Raw genomic sequence first — 14,853 nt, forward strand, 5'->3', positions numbered from 1 at the left:
GACAGCAGACGGATACTCCTGAGGGACAATCTTCTGGTGAGGCGTGAAGACGATGTGGAAAAGTTGGTGTTTATTGTCGTGTATTTAATATCTGAACATGGAGGGCTGAGAAGGTGCAGAGTATTTTTTTTTTTATTATTTAAACTTCATAAGTCTGCATTGTGCCTCCTGTTATGTGAACAAACGTTGTCTGAGGATGCCGAGGAGCGCGACGCACACGGAGGTGTTCAGGGAGCGCTTTGGCTCCCTTCCCCCGGGAAGGGAGCGTGACGGAGCGGCGGCGGAGGAGCGGAGCTCCGGTCCCGGCCCGGAAGAGCGGCCCGGCGGGGGAGTGTGGCCCGCGGGGCTTCTGTCTGCGCTGGCCTCGGCCGCGGTGGTGTCCGCTGCGGGAGTTTTCTGCGCTTTCTGCTACATCATACTGAAAGGTGAACCTCATTAAACTTTTTTGTTTGTTTGTTTCCGGGATCTTCAGAGAGACATCTAGACTCACGTCAGGTCATTTATGAAAAGATTGAATCCAAATAAAAAAGAAAATTTGAGTTTCATTTATTTTTGTGAAGCCGCACCTTCTCTGACAACCTGCTGCTTCACCTGGATTCAAAATATTCAGCTTTCATTTGTCTGAACAGGAGTGATACTTGTCTTTTTCTTTGTAGTTTCTGGTTGATAGAAGAACTACTAAATACTGCAGGGAAACTATTTGAGCTGTTCCACTGAGATATTTAATAATCAGTCAGATACATCAATAAAGCTCTTTTAGTAATTTTTGATCCTGATAGTTTTATTTAAAAAAAAAAAAAACTTGTGCTTTCAGAATCAGATCAATTGGAAATGATACAATGTTAATTTCAAAACAATTACAAAATGACAGAACAAAAAAGTAAGAAATGCTTTTTTTTTTTCAAAATTTCTCAAAGCTGAACACTGTTTAAAAAATTTGAGGTTTTAACTATTCAGGATTATGTGACATCAAATATTGAAGAGAAAGAAGATTCAAGAACATAAATGGATTCAACAAAACACTTTATTTTTATGATTAAAACCAAATAGAGCAATTGTTCTTGCTTTGCTGTGTTTCAGACCTGCGAGCTGACAGGGTGAGGCGAGAGGATGGCACAGAGGAGAGGATGCTGGGTGAGTTAAAATCCCACAATGCTTTGCTGTGACAGGATATGTGAATGGTTGAAACGGGACTCTAATCTGCAGGTTTCTGGAGCATCTTGGTGCTGTCGGTATTAGCAGGGTGTATCTGCTGCAGCCTCTCCTGCATCCTCACCTACCTCGACTCCTATGGGCCCGATGGAGCGTCCCCCACCAGCTGGAGCCCAACACACTGCAGGTGACACATTTCTACTCTTACAAACTGGTTTTAAAAATTTCGTACCCAGGTATGGATCATCAGTAGCTTTTCACCAGATACAGTCATGGAAAAATAACTTCCTGTTTTACATTGAATTGTCCTCATGCAATTTGCATATCCTAGTTTAATTGTTTTCTGTATTGATGGACAATGAATAGATGATGAAGCTGTGATATACATAGTGCAGGCTGAAGTTAACCCAGCCTTCTGTCTGCTTTTGGCTCCAGAGATGTTTCCGGACAGGAATGCTACGTGAGCTACGGCGTGGCTCTTCTGAACGGCATCATGGCCATGCTGACCGTCGTCTGGAGTCTCTCCTGACACTCACTCCAGGATTAAAGATTTTTAGATTTCCACCACCATGCTGCATAACTTCCTGTTTCATGTTTTTTTGGAATTAAAAATATGTCTTTGCTCTAATTTGTACTGCCTGGAATTTCCTGTTGATGCATCTGAAAATAAGCATGATATAACTTAAAGTGTGAATTTAAATATTTTGTGTGGTTTTTCTTAATATTTTAAGTTATTTCAAGTTTTTCAATACAATTTTGACTTGAGTCTTCCCACTTATGGAATTTTTTAAAATGTGAACTCAAATTTACACCATACTTTTCCTCCAACTATTTTTTTTAGTTTAGTGATTAAAATAATTTCAATACAAGTTAAAATCTTCATTTCAAAAATGTCAGACACTGGAATGTTTCTGTAATTTATTCAAAAGTTTCCCTTAAAAACAAAATGTACAATAAAAAATATACAGTATGACAGAAATCTAAGGCAAAATAGTTCATTTCTTTGATATTGCATAGATACCAACAAAAGAACTTGATAAGTGCTACGAGCTGTGTGCGGTCAGACTTTGAGGTAAACTACAATTTATGAACAGAAAACAGAGCAAATGAAATCAAACAACAGGCAAAATAAGAACACCACAAAAGGAAAAAAGGAGATTGAAGCACTCTGTAACCAAAACACTCGAAGTTATTATTCAACCATGATTTACTCTTTTTTAAAAATATAACCATCTTTATATGTGCAAGAAATCTCCATATGGGTCAGTGAGGAGAAAAGAAGAAAAGACCTCAGGGTTGGTTTTTTTTACCCCAAACAATTGAATAAAAACCATAAATACTTTCATTTACATTCAAATTTTCAGAAAACACTGACTGCAGAACTTTATTTTTAGACTGAAACATTAATTCTTCTCAGTTTTTAGCAGTTACACCATAATCTAAATGCTTCCAGTGTTTTCTCTTCACAGGAAAAAAACAAACCATTTTTAATTCTTTAAAACCTTATTCAAAACTTTTTTACTAATTTGTTATCAGACCTTAAAGTTGTCTTCAAAGAAATCACATTAATCACATTTGGTTCAGAAAACAAAAAAACATTTCATAGAAGGGGACAGATTTACTTTCAAAGGCCGAACAATGAAAAATATAAGCCCCCCATAGGTCCCTATTGAAAACCAAAGTATTTATCACATATCTGGTAAATCCCACAGCAAAAACAAACACACCCCTGTGCACCATCAAGCTGCCCTAAATACCCATGAATGATCCAAATGTCAAACTGAAAATCTCCCCCTGCTTTAGCAGAAATCAACACAAACTGTTGACTGGACAAACTTTAATCATGTTTTGTCTCACATTTTATGGTGCAGACTTCTGAAGCCAATGAGCTATGATTGTTTTGGCTTTACAGCATTGAGAAAAAAATATATACATTTGATTTTTGATTGATATTTGACTTTTCTTCTGGTAATTTTTCCCTGAACCTTGTTCTGTTCAGCTCTTTGTGATTTCATCTGTGAAAAGCACTTCATAAATACACTTTGCTACTTCCTGAACCGTCCCACTCATCACTCAGTCTTAATGAAGTTCATGGACAGGCATAAGGAGCCAAACTGTTGAGCTCAAAAGCACGCAAGACATTCAAGTTTCAAAAATAATCTTTAAAAAAAACAAAAAAAAGGAAAACTGTGGAGCAGTCTTGTAATACCACCATTGGAGGGCGCTGTTGAGCTTTATTAATAACCACATATCTGTCAGCACCTGCAGTGCATGTGGTCCAAACCTTTCCAACAGCAACCCAGCTCAGTGTAAACAACACAAGCAAGCAAAAGGAGATGTTTGGAGTTACATGTGTGACTTTAAGGCAAAGTGACTCATTACACCCTCCTGTGGTACAAATGGGTATTACAGGACAGGAGTCACCAACTTTCACATAAAAACAGAACTAATGGAATGCTGTGTATTCGTGTCATTTATGTTTAGAATTTTAAACAGCATGTTTCCTCAGCCTCACATGACATAAGACCTTCTGGAAGGTTTCAGTGTCTTTAAAACAACATAGTACAGCTACAGCAGCACAATTAATAACAACAAATGGCCACTGACCCATAAAGGTCAATAATCCCAAACGCTCAGTGCAATATCATTTACCCCCCATACAATAAATAATCCCACGAAAGGATGACCGGACGGTGACTTGGCCATCGCTGAAGCTGCATGTACGGTTCTTCTGTCCTCTTGTGATGTTAAGCAGAGTGTTTGAATAAGAGCAGGTGACACATCGAGCCCGGTTCAGAGGTCTGCAACCTTTACAACCTCTTCACCAACTTTAACCTGGAACCACTAATCATGGTTACATGAACCCTCCTGAGCTGATTCCTTCAAATGGATGCTGATTCTCCCACAATTCAAATAAACAAAACAATCTCAGCCGGCTGATTGTTAATATTGTTTTGTTTTGGCTGTGACCTGGCTGGAAGAGGGGTTGTCTCACAATCGGGGGGTTGCTGGTTCGACTCCCATGTCCCCCTGTCCTCATGTCAGAGTGTCCTTGGGCAAGATCCTAAACCCCAAATTGCTCCCAGCGGATGGACTGAGCGCCTCGCATGGCAGACGCCTCCACTGGTGTGTGCATGTGTGTGTGACAACAGCTTAGAAAGCACTATGTAAGTGTAGTCCATTTAATATTTGATTACATTTATGGTGACATCTAGTGGCCACCCATGGTAAGTATCACGAGACTGTGAGATGCTGATTCCTAATCCTGGTCACCTGACATTTCAAATGAGAAAAAATGGATTTATAATCCAGAAAATCTGGTAAAATGGGCCTTTACAGGAGTAGTCTTTTTCTTAAATCAATAAAACTGTTTCTGATGTTGTCTATACAAACTGTGCATCCTTGCAAATTCAACTACAGTTTTGGTTTACAAAGCATAAAAGCTGATTGATTTTGAAGGGTGAATGAACATTCTTTCAGTTTGGCTCTTGGTGGTGAAGTGTGCTGGCCTTGACCTGCTCACTCACCGACTCAAAGCCCTGACGTGTCTTCAGATGGGAGTGTCAGGAGGACGGTCTGCCTCGGGAGGAGCTGCTCCGTTCATCTGGACCTCCTGCTCAGACCGCCTCCTGGAGGCCAGCTTGTAGGACCAAGCTAGGAAGAAGATCCCAGCGATGACGGCGAAATAAACGCCGTAGACGATGAACTAAAAAGACAGACGGCCAGTCAGCTCACACAGCTCAACCATGGAGTGGGGGAAAATGGGCGGGGCTTAGGGTGGATTCAGAGTCCTGACCTGGGGGAAGATGTCGAGGCCGAGGCCGGCAGAGTCCACCACAACCAGCGTGAGCAGAGACTGCAGCAGCAGAGCCACGAAGGTGTTGACCCCGAACACCAGAGCGTAGCGCTGCACGCTGAGGCTCGCTGCGATCTGATACCTGAGAGGAGAGAGAGTCACGACACCACGTCATGCACAAACAGCGTCTCTGCTGGTCAGACCTCTGGGGTTCTCAATCAAAAGACACCTCAGTAACTACTTTTAAATCTCAATTGAATTCAAAATATAAATACAGAACTTTGGAGATTTGAATGAACAGGCAATATTTCACACCTGATGTCCAAGCGATAGAAAATAGCAAAGTCAATGCAGCCTGAAAACAAATGGTCTTTTTCACTATAACTCATATCTGAATGGAAATTAACTTCCAATAAATCTGGGTAATCAATAGACGTTAATTCAGGTAAGAGAGCATCCAGGTATGACCGACTCTGCACCCTTTTTAAAGAGTTTGAGCGGAGTTTTCGCACTGGGTTTGGTTCCTTTGGTTTCTCAGAGAGACAAAACTGGAATAAAGGAAAGAAAAAACAATGGGAGAGCACACCACCCAGCTCCAGCTGTTTATTCAGGCTCATGTTTACCTCCTGCCGGTGATTCTGGAACGTTTCCACACTAAGATCCTCACATCAACTAAAGCGCTGCATTCTGCAATGCGCCATTACACAACATTCCTGTTGCTCTCTTCCTTCTTTCTCAGAAAACCTCCAGCTGCGACGAACCAGTCCAGGAGTGACTCGACATTTGAAACCAATTCTTCAAACCTGGAACTTTTACCTCTGCTTTGATCTGAACTGTCATTCAGAACTTTATACTGTCAGAAACATAATAAACCTCCATCTTGTTGCTTTAAGTTTTACAACCCCAAGCTTAAGATTTTGTAGCACACTCCAGCTCTCATTCAGAAACCTGTTTCCCTGGTTTTAGAAGGACCCTTCTGATCCTCAGAGCATCTCAGTTTGAGTCCGTACTCACGTGGCCACGGTGATGAGAAGCATGTAGGTGGTTCTGAAGAGGACGTAGCAGCTGTAGCAAACCCAGATGTTCTTCAGCATGTTCATGACGAACACACACACAGCCATCAGCAGGGAGAGCACACACAGCAGCAGCTCACCCCACACGGACCAGGACACCGGCAGGCAGCCCACCAGCAGGGCGGCCAGAGCCCCTACAGAGCGAGACCACAAGACACAACGCTTCGTTCACTGTTCCATCAATTCATAGCATCAATCAACAAAACAGCCGAAGTAGTGTGAAAACCTTCCAGATGTGTTCTGTTTTCAGTTGATGAGTGAAATTCGAAGTAGACGCAGCCTCACCGAGCAGTGTGGAGAGCAGCTCCACGTAGCCGTTGTAGATCTCGTAGTCCTGGGATGGGCGGACGGTCTCCCACAGCGGCTGAGCATAGTTGATGATCTGGAAGTATCCGCACGTTGCCAGCGCCCACCACAGCGACCACGCCAGTAAAGGCCGACATTTGTAGCACTGCACAAAGTCTTCAAACAGGATCTTCAGCACCCGGACCAGACCCACGTTCTGATCTGCTGCCTCAGACGATCTGGAGACCTACAGAGAGAAACTTCATGATGGAGGAGCCTCTTTAACGCGCCGGTGGATGGAGCTGCTTCACTCACCGATGAGCTTTTGGTGTTCAGGGGAGCTTTGACCTCTGCGTCCTCCAACTTCTCTAGGGAGGATTTGCTGCTCCTTCTCTGCTCGTCTGAGGCCACTCCCAGACTTTTGTGGAAGAAGAGACTCCTCTTGGGCATGGGGAGAAACCAGGGGGCAACAAAGGCCACGGCTGCCGACGCCAGCGTGATGAAGACGAGGTGCAGCAGCTCAGCTTTGGCCACGGACAGCAGGAGCTGCCCGATCAGACACCCGGCAGCAGATCCGAACAGCGTGGCACTGCGGCAGAAACCAGTCATCCTCTGGTACTGAGCCGGATCCACCACGCTGTAGATGTAGGAGTAGTAGGCTACATCTGAGGCAGTGGCTAACCCAAAGAAGAACTCCAGGAACTGCATGGCCAGCTTGCCCTGTGCCTTCCACAGCATGGCGTAGGTCACTACCAGGCTGGCGGCCTGTAGGACCAACACGGGCTTGTAACAGAGGTAGTCTGTAGCCAGGAAGACAGGGAACAGCAGCACCAGGTAGGAGTACGTCCATATCGGATAGATCTCATTCACCACCTGCAGATATCAGCCACAATAAATGCTCAAGAAGACACTGGACAGCAGGCACAAGGCACAAAGTCTCCATGCCAGGGACAGCCCTGGTGATTAAAACCTTTCAGTTTTTTTCCCCGACTCAACCAAGCATTACAAACACCATTATACTGTGTGCAATCAGATCCATTTGAAAGCTTTTAACACAAAACATAAACTCTTATCGGGCATGTTCCTAAACTGGAGATGAGTAGTGCAGTCTTGAAAGCAAGCTAACTTACTAGAAGTACATCATCCAAGTAAATATCTAAATGCAACACAACCCTGAAAGAACTATGTCTGACATTCAAGGTGATCCATCGTTGCTGTCTTTTTGTACACTTTATCTGCAGTTGTTGAGTCTGACTCTGTTACTTGGAGCCAAAGCAAAAGTATTTACAGCCCTTGAACTTTCCCACATTTTGTCAAATAATGGCCACATACGTAAATGTATCTAATAAATGACAGACCAACATAACAATATGTTTTCATTTTCCAATCACTTCACATTTATAAGGCATGTTGTGTTAGAAAAGGACTAGCTCGTGACTTAAAGGAGGTCATTATTCAGGGATTAATCAGAGATCCTGAAGGATCTGAACATTTTCCCATGAGAGAATAATCTGAGAGCAACAGGAACTTTTCAAAAAAGTTTCAAGATGTTAAAAAAAATAACTGGTGTAATCTGTTTGGGGGGGGGGACAAACAAGCCTGTGCAGTAGCAGAATTAAAGAGTTTATTTTACATTCATTCCGACTTGATTTGTTATGAAGTGACAGTCCTTTAAAGGACTGGACACACCTACAAAAATCAAAAGAAGCAAACAATGGCTCATTTAATAAATATAGCAGGAAGTGAACAAGAAACTGGAGTTACATGAGCAACATTCCAAAATTAAAAAGGGGTGAGTTTAGCCTTCGCTGACCTTGAAATGACATTTCTATACTTTTCTCATTCATTTCTGATCAGTAAAAGCAAATTGGTGCATTTTTGACAGGTGTACAGATAAAAACAGTAACATATGCAACCTGGCAAAAACTGTGCCCCACATTTTACACCACCACACACACCTTAAATGTACCTAACCTTCACTTTGAGTCTTTTCCAATCCCTCTGGGTAAAATGTACACAATTAAATCCATAATTAACAGGTGGAGAACGTATCAACGTGGGAGGGGGGGTCTCAACAGTCATACAAAACTTATCGTAACACCTGAGAGCAACGCTTTATTTACTACATAAAACACGTGAAAAATAAAAGCCCTTTCAGAAACGTGCTTTTTATCAACTTTAATCAAGTTTTTCGTTTAGAATTCTGAAAGGAGAAGCGGCTGAAACGGCGCTGCAGTGAAATCTTGCATCACACCAGAGTCGTGTGATGAGACTCAAGCTGCAGTCAGCGGCTAAGCGCCGCTAGCCGCCGAGCTAACCCACCTCCTTCTCCGTCAGGTTCTTGTCCGGGCCCAGCAGGAAGGCGGTGAGGAAAGGCTCCAGAGGCCGCAGGTTCGAGAAGAAGCCGTAGGCACAGAGCAGGACAGTGGGGTACAGATGGGACATCATGGATGCAGTCTGACCTCCACGGGTAACGCACGCTGCTACCAATCCGGTTGCTGCGGGTGATCCCCGCCCCCCACCGGCCGCACAGTCCGCCCTCTACCGGACAGGGCGCAGTACTGCAGGGCCATAGATATAAACACATAGCACCGTGATTGACCCTGAGCAGACTTCTGAACATAGAGTCGAGCTGAAGCAGCGCATATAATCCATCCTTGCACATTTGGGTAATTGTGGGCAATTTAATAGTAACTAATCTAAATATTTGCCAGGATACTGCCACAGAGTACAACTGTTTATTGGGATACGACAAATTTGACTCTAAACAAATATTGTTCTGAGTCAAACGAAAGGGAGTGCATATCCACACATTGACATGACAGTCTCAATACTTTTACCATTCCTACCTCAGGCACAGAATAACAGATCCATTATTTTAGGAGTGGCACCAATCGACCAAAAGTGCTTTATCATTTTACAATATATCATCCCCACATCAAAAAACACACAGCAGTCTGTAGGATTTGAGAAAGTCTTTATTGATAAATGTACACCGTGTTCCCACCAAGCAGAGTTTACAGGAGGAGGCTGAACCAACAGGCACGGCTACAATCCAACAGAGCACGAGGAAGCGATGACCGGCTGCACGCGGCTCATAAGAAGAAGGATGGAGCCAATGGAGGCTCAGTTTTCTGAAGTTAAATGTATTTTCACCAGTAAGCACACTGAGGAAGTGTGTGAGGAAATAAAAGAAGCTTTCAGAGATAGCAGGCTGGAATACTTCACACAGGTGGGAACAAATCTCAAGGTTTAGACACAAACTGCGGTAAATGGAGCAGGTGGATGATGGATGGATTCACATTCTCGTCATGTAGCTTTAAGACAAAGTGGCTGATTTGGTACAGCAGGCCAACATGAATATCATAATATAAATGTGAAATATATTTTATACACGAAGAATAAAGCTGAAACATCAAGAAAATCCTCTCATAAAGAGAACTGGAGTTTTTTTCATTGCAAGAGAGCAACTTTCTACAGAGTGGCGAGGAACTCCAAATGTTTAAAGCACAGAAATGAAATAACAGTTCAAGCATTAAAATCCTAGTGATTTGAGCTTTGAGGAAGACATTAGGACAAAATCGTTGGAGTGAAGGCTAAATCTCTGAGAATTAAATCAAACCTTTGAAGAATCAAACTCAATCAAGACACACCTTCAAGACTGAAAGTGGAACTTTTGAGAGTTTCATAAAAAGTTTGAGACAAACTATTTCAGCCAATTCATCTTTTCAGAGAATTTAAGAGTCACTTGATACGTCAGTACTGTTTGGAAGTTCTCTGTAGCTGCGTTAACATGCTCTCCTTTAATCAGTCTGAGGGATCAGATCATTCCTTTTACATGAATAAACACATCAGATCATTATCAGGGTTCAGTTCAATCTGAGGGGTTTGATATAACCAGATTTCATGTTTATGGCACATAAAGGCAGGAATAACAGAATCCACTTCATCCTTTATGTGTACATGCCAAACCTTTTTCTTTTTTCATTTAATGTTGTATACTTGCCGAGAAACAAAATCCACTTTAATCTCAAGATTCTGAACTTCTTTTTTCTTGACATTTCATCTTTTTTCTTTGGCTGTATTTTAGACATTCTTTGAGCAAATAAAAAAAAAAATCAATAAAAAATCTTGTGAAATAAGTGAATAAATACACTTATGAGCTTGTTTTATGGCAGAATGGAGAAAAGGTCTGAGATTCTGTGAGGAGCAGTTGCAGGCTGACATAAAGGGAGACATTTTTCCACACACTGAGACTTACATTCATCAGGTGGATACAAAGTAGGAACTGCTGCAAAATAAATTTTATTTCTGTGGAGGCAGACACTTATAATCCTTGAAGATCAGCCACATCTGTGTGTAAATCCTCTGAGAGCAACTCCAACATACCCTTACAGAATAACAATTTCTATGCAGATCTGATTAAAGTGTATTTTAAGAGTTTTTCAGACCTTCAAAGATGATCAAAATTATTGAAAAAATGAGTCTGAATTTGAGTATCCTCAAGATTTTAAATTTGATTTTGAAATTTGTAAGTAAAGCAAAGCCCCCATTGTTATCAGTAGTGATCAACAAGACGACATGAGGGTGAGTATGATATGGGGGGGGGGGGTACCTGGGACAGGATGTGTGAAGATGACAGACTGTTATGTGTGATGAGAGCAGAGAGCGAGTGAAAGAAAACCAAGCTCAACCGTCTGGACCAAGGACAGAAAGAAGAGAGTTCATTTTCACAACAGAACAGTGAGCTCTGCTGTGATGTTTGAACTGGAGGTGGCAGACATGAAGATGCTCATTAACCACTGAAAAACTCATTCAGACGGTCAGATCACGACATCCATGTGGGATTTTCAACATGATACAGAGAGATAAAGAGTTTGGGTGGCGTTTAGCTTAGCTTGGCGACTGAAGTAGGAGAAAACCCTTGGCTTTCTTTCTGAAGAGTGAAACAAAAGCCCAGAAATGTGATGAAAGTGGAATCTTTTAAAGTGTCTCGGTGGCAGACACACACAAATCACCACTGGCTTTCACAAAACACACATGCTTGCAACAAATGTTCCTTTAATACAGTTTTGTCACATACCTTGACATTTGCCCATGGCCTGCGCCCAAAAACAGCTTCTGAGAGGAACACAAACCGGTTGTATTGAGAGCAGAGCGGGTGGAGCAGATCTAATCTCTGATCTGTCCGGCGTACAGAGGAAGGATAAGCGGAGGCAGACAGACACCGACGAAGCTACATGGTAAAGTGTCTCGTGTAATCGTATTCTATTGTGGGAATGACAGCCTGCACAAACTTGAGGAAGATCAGAAGATACCTGAAAGAAGCAGTTAGGGAAAGCAGTGTGGAAGTGGAATGGCACAAACAACTAGAAGTTTCCTTTAGTCACATAAATATTCAATTTATCGATATTTTTTTCAAATGTTTTGGTTCCGTGACATTAGCCCTTCAGCTTCATGAGAGGATACATGTGCACTCCGAGCTCTCCTCCTCCTTCGGCCACCGTCTCGATGATCTTCTTCATCACTTCAGCGTGTCTGAAAACAGACCGTGCCGTCATGTTGGTGGGTCTGATGGAACTTGGGGTGGGGGGCTCGGCATGTGGCCACAGTTTGCTTCATGCAGCCCTAACCCTAAACTCACCTGCACGGGTGGACAGAGCACATGGCAGGGGGGGGCAGGTGGGGGTGGTTCTCAATGGTGACCGTCTTCTTCACGTGGTCCTGGCTGATGTCCTCGTACATCTGCTCTACAGTCAGAGGTTGTCTGTCCTGAGAGGCAGAGCAGCAACATCTGAGCCGTGGTTCGAGGTCGAGCTTTGGACTGTCCATTTGTTTCTTCATATAAACATGTCGGGCCTTAATTGTTTGATTTGGAAGCGATTTCCGGAGAGCTGTTGACTCTAGCCTTAACTCAAACATTACCTCCCATATCCCAGAGAACCTGCACTCATCCGTCAGATAATTAAAAGTCCAGATACATACCTCATCGTATCCGAACAGCCAGAGTCGGGGGGTCTGGTAGTATTTATCATATGTAATGTACAGGTCGTATGTTCTCGTCTGAAGGATAGCGTCCTCACTCCCCGGCTCTGCTTTGGTTTCTACTATTTTACTGGTGTCCAAGGTTGCCTGGAGACAAGGACGGGAGAGTCACGTGACGTCCCAGCTGACAGTGACTGACTGACGACCAAATACCACAGTGAAACACACCTCGTCTGTTTCCAACAGGCCGCTCTCCTCATACTCTGAAAAGACAGCGCTGTTTGTGAGAAACGCCACAAACCGGAGGAGAATCAGCTGACTGTCATGGACAAATCAATACCTTCCATGTCGGCTGCTTCTCCATCTTCATCATCGTCGTCATCATCGCCGTTGCCACAACACGCCGCAGACGTCGCGTTCATGTTCTTGTCCTGAGCATGACGCACGACTTTATATTGGGTGTTTTGGGAGTTTACTCAAAGAATCAAAGCACAATTAGCAGAAACGTGATGCTGACCTTGTTATTGTCCAGGGAAATTTCCCGCACAGCATCTGTGACCCCCGAAACACCTAAACACACACAAGAAAGGTGGTGAATTTTTTAATGAAATTTTAAAGCTAAGGGGAGTAAAAAGCTTTTACAAGCAACAAACAAGCAGTTTAAAAAGAGTCAAAACCAGAGTATCATCAGCCCCACATGGTGTTAGATGGATGGATGGATGGATGCAGAGAGGCAGCGGCTCACCTGAGTTGTGGTAGGTGTCCACCCAGCCCCCGTCTCCATCGTCCTCCTCTATGATGGCCTCCAGCTCGTCCGAGTACTCCATCTGTTTACAGCGCTTATAACAGGGGACTGCAAAAACACAGACGGATTGAGACAAAACGCATGCAAAAACATGAGTAAGCTTCAGACGTGCTCGTCTTACCGTTGCGTGTCAGGAGGAACTGCTTATCCTGGGGTAAGTACGGCTTCACCTTCACTTCCTCTCCAGTCGCCCTGCACACAATTAAAAGATGTAAGTTTCAATATGAACATCATAAACTTAGAAGATTGACGGTCTGTACACACACATATTTTGAAAATAAGGAAATCATGTCCCGAACAGTGATGCAACTTTGGGTTTGCCCAAGTGTGATTTTCAACTATTCTTTGTAAAATGTCACATAAAGAGGAACAACGGCACATTTCTGAGTCAAGAGTTGGTAAATGCCTGTATGAGCTGATATCAATGTGTTTGTAGCTCCTGGTTTCAGTTCACAATGGAAGATCAAGTGTCAGCCAGCTCTCACCAATTATTGCCCACACCAACATTGGCAGTACTGACCCAGAAAAATCTTACTGTCAAAGCTAACTTAGGTTCAACCACATGGTTAACATTACTTGAAAAAACATAACAATGCCCAAACACTAACTAAAATAAATAAGAATTACTGCCCGTGATTAACAACTAACTATCAACACTAAAAGCAAAACGAGGTTTACCAAAACCAGCCACTGAACTAGCATTACTACCAATATTTAATGACAAAATTAAATTAAATTTACAAGTATTATTAACAGGATTACCATTACTACCAACACTCAGGAGAGTGTGGACATTACTATCATATCAGTATTGAACACAACTTGTATTATGACAATAAAAACCACTGAACTAACATGACCTACCCCAAATTGTTACTACCAAAACTAACCACTAAATTTGTATTGGTGCAAGTGCAAAATGCAGAATTACCTGTACTACCAATCCAAATCACACCACTGATTTGAACATTAGTTGACGAGTGCATCTAAATTGTTTGAAATAATAGAACTCAAACACCCACTGACCATCTGTGTCTCAGGCACTGGTTATGTAACACTGTCATCCTACCCACAGAACTAACATTACAACTCAATAGACAGCTGAAGCTCAGGTTTCAGGGCCATTCATAACATGAACAACACTACCAAATAGGTGTCTGTGCGTCTGATACTGAAACCAACAGCAGTAACCACACTGCTCGCTGCAGATTCTAATCCATGGAGCCAAACAGCAGAGTGAAAGTGGAGCAGTGAATGTTTTAGGACTGAACCCCTGGAAACGTGAGCAGGAGAAACTCACCACTTCCATGTGGGGCAGTGATGAACCAGATGATCTCCAGCAGCTACAAACTGAAACACACAAACATGGCAGTGGGCATGACAGCAGATAAGACGTGAGCAGCTGGATCGATGGTATTCTCACCTCCTCGGGTGTGATGACTCCAGTCTCTTTGAATTTAGACTCCTGTGAAGAAGAGGAGCACAGGTTAGATGTGTGTTTGCTGGTTGTCATCTGAGGGGGCTGTGGTGACGCAGGGTGCTCCTCGCTGCTGTTTTTGAGGCGTCTGACATGAGGTTTACCTTCAGCACCGGCGTGAGGAACTCGGCCACCCCGAGAGCGGTGCCTTTCACGGTGTTGAAAACGTTCTGCATGTCGGAGAAGACCTCTGGGGCCCAAAGGAAAGCTTCTGTAAGGAAACACTCGTTCGTTATGTGGACATAGCGCCTGAGTCAGAGTCACATGACCAATTGACACT

General features: G+C 43.1%; 3 protein-coding genes across 4 annotated transcripts; 1 reads left to right on the top strand and 2 right to left on the bottom strand.

Moving 5' to 3' along the window:
* Positions 1–36: 36 nt before the first annotated feature.
* Positions 37–1,806, top strand: arl6ip6 (ADP-ribosylation factor-like 6 interacting protein 6). Its single transcript, XM_030086387.1, has 4 exons — positions 37–425; positions 1,081–1,134; positions 1,207–1,339; positions 1,588–1,806. The coding sequence occupies exons 1-4, from the start codon at positions 197–199 to the stop codon at positions 1,679–1,681; spliced, it is 510 nt and encodes a 169-aa protein (XP_029942247.1). The 5' UTR covers positions 37–196; the 3' UTR covers positions 1,682–1,806.
* Positions 1,807–2,055: 249 nt separating this feature from the next.
* slc19a2 (solute carrier family 19 member 2) lies at positions 2,056–8,810 on the bottom strand. 2 transcript variants are annotated; one of them, XM_030086528.1, is made up of 7 exons: positions 8,629–8,810; positions 6,989–7,179; positions 6,622–6,895; positions 6,307–6,553; positions 5,963–6,155; positions 4,949–5,090; positions 2,056–4,858 (listed from the first exon to the last, which is right to left on the bottom strand). In XM_030086528.1, exons 1-7 carry the CDS (start codon positions 8,752–8,754, stop codon positions 4,703–4,705), a joined length of 1,329 nt encoding a protein of 442 aa, XP_029942388.1. In that variant the 5' UTR covers positions 8,755–8,810; the 3' UTR covers positions 2,056–4,702. The 2 variants fall into 2 exon arrangements, with proteins under 2 accessions (XP_029942388.1, XP_029942387.1); XM_030086527.1 differs by having other exon boundaries at positions 6,622–7,179.
* Positions 8,811–9,267: 457 nt separating this feature from the next.
* Positions 9,268–14,842, bottom strand: atg3 (autophagy related 3). The gene is made up of 12 exons (XM_030086460.1): positions 14,678–14,842; positions 14,520–14,561; positions 14,397–14,446; positions 13,218–13,288; positions 13,037–13,144; positions 12,809–12,861; positions 12,632–12,722; positions 12,520–12,554; positions 12,292–12,438; positions 11,951–12,078; positions 11,776–11,844; positions 9,268–11,624 (listed from the first exon to the last, which is right to left on the bottom strand). Exons 1-12 carry the CDS (start codon positions 14,747–14,749, stop codon positions 11,543–11,545), a joined length of 948 nt encoding a protein of 315 aa, XP_029942320.1. The 5' UTR covers positions 14,750–14,842; the 3' UTR covers positions 9,268–11,542.
* Between the last annotated feature and the right edge of the window lie 11 nt (positions 14,843–14,853).

The sequence above is a fragment of the Salarias fasciatus genome (genome assembly GCF_902148845.1).
Source record: "Salarias fasciatus chromosome 23 unlocalized genomic scaffold, fSalaFa1.1 super_scaffold_20, whole genome shotgun sequence".
Lineage (NCBI taxonomy): Eukaryota > Metazoa > Chordata > Actinopteri > Blenniiformes > Blenniidae > Salarias > Salarias fasciatus.

Bases quoted from the DNA above. Each gene is read 5' to 3' on its own strand.
- arl6ip6 (XM_030086387.1), top strand. From the start codon at position 197: ATGCCGAGGAGCGCGACGCACACGGAGGTGTTCAGGGAGCGCTTTGGC. The intron at 1,135-1,206 runs GTGAGTTAAAAT...TCTAATCTGCAG, and splicing joins CACAGAGGAGAGGATGCTGG to GTTTCTGGAGCATCTTGGTG. The intron at 1,340-1,587 runs GTGACACATTTC...TTTTGGCTCCAG, and splicing joins TGGAGCCCAACACACTGCAG to AGATGTTTCCGGACAGGAAT.
- atg3 (XM_030086460.1), bottom strand. From the start codon at position 14,749: ATGCAGAACGTTTTCAACACCGTGAAAGGCACCGCTCTCGGGGTGGCC. The intron at 14,447-14,519 runs GTGAGAATACCA...TGTGTGTTTCAG, and splicing joins GAGTCATCACACCCGAGGAG to TTTGTAGCTGCTGGAGATCA. The intron at 12,862-13,036 runs GTGAGCCGCTGC...GTGTGTGTTTAG, and splicing joins GGACACCTACCACAACTCAG to GTGTTTCGGGGGTCACAGAT.
- slc19a2 (XM_030086527.1), bottom strand. From the start codon at position 8,754: ATGATGTCCCATCTGTACCCCACTGTCCTGCTCTGTGCCTACGGCTTC. The intron at 7,180-8,628 runs GTGGGTTAGCTC...TGATATCTGCAG, and splicing joins AGAACCTGACGGAGAAGGAG to GTGGTGAATGAGATCTATCC. The intron at 4,859-4,948 runs GTCAGGACTCTG...CTGTCTTTTTAG, and splicing joins GCCTCGACATCTTCCCCCAG to TTCATCGTCTACGGCGTTTA.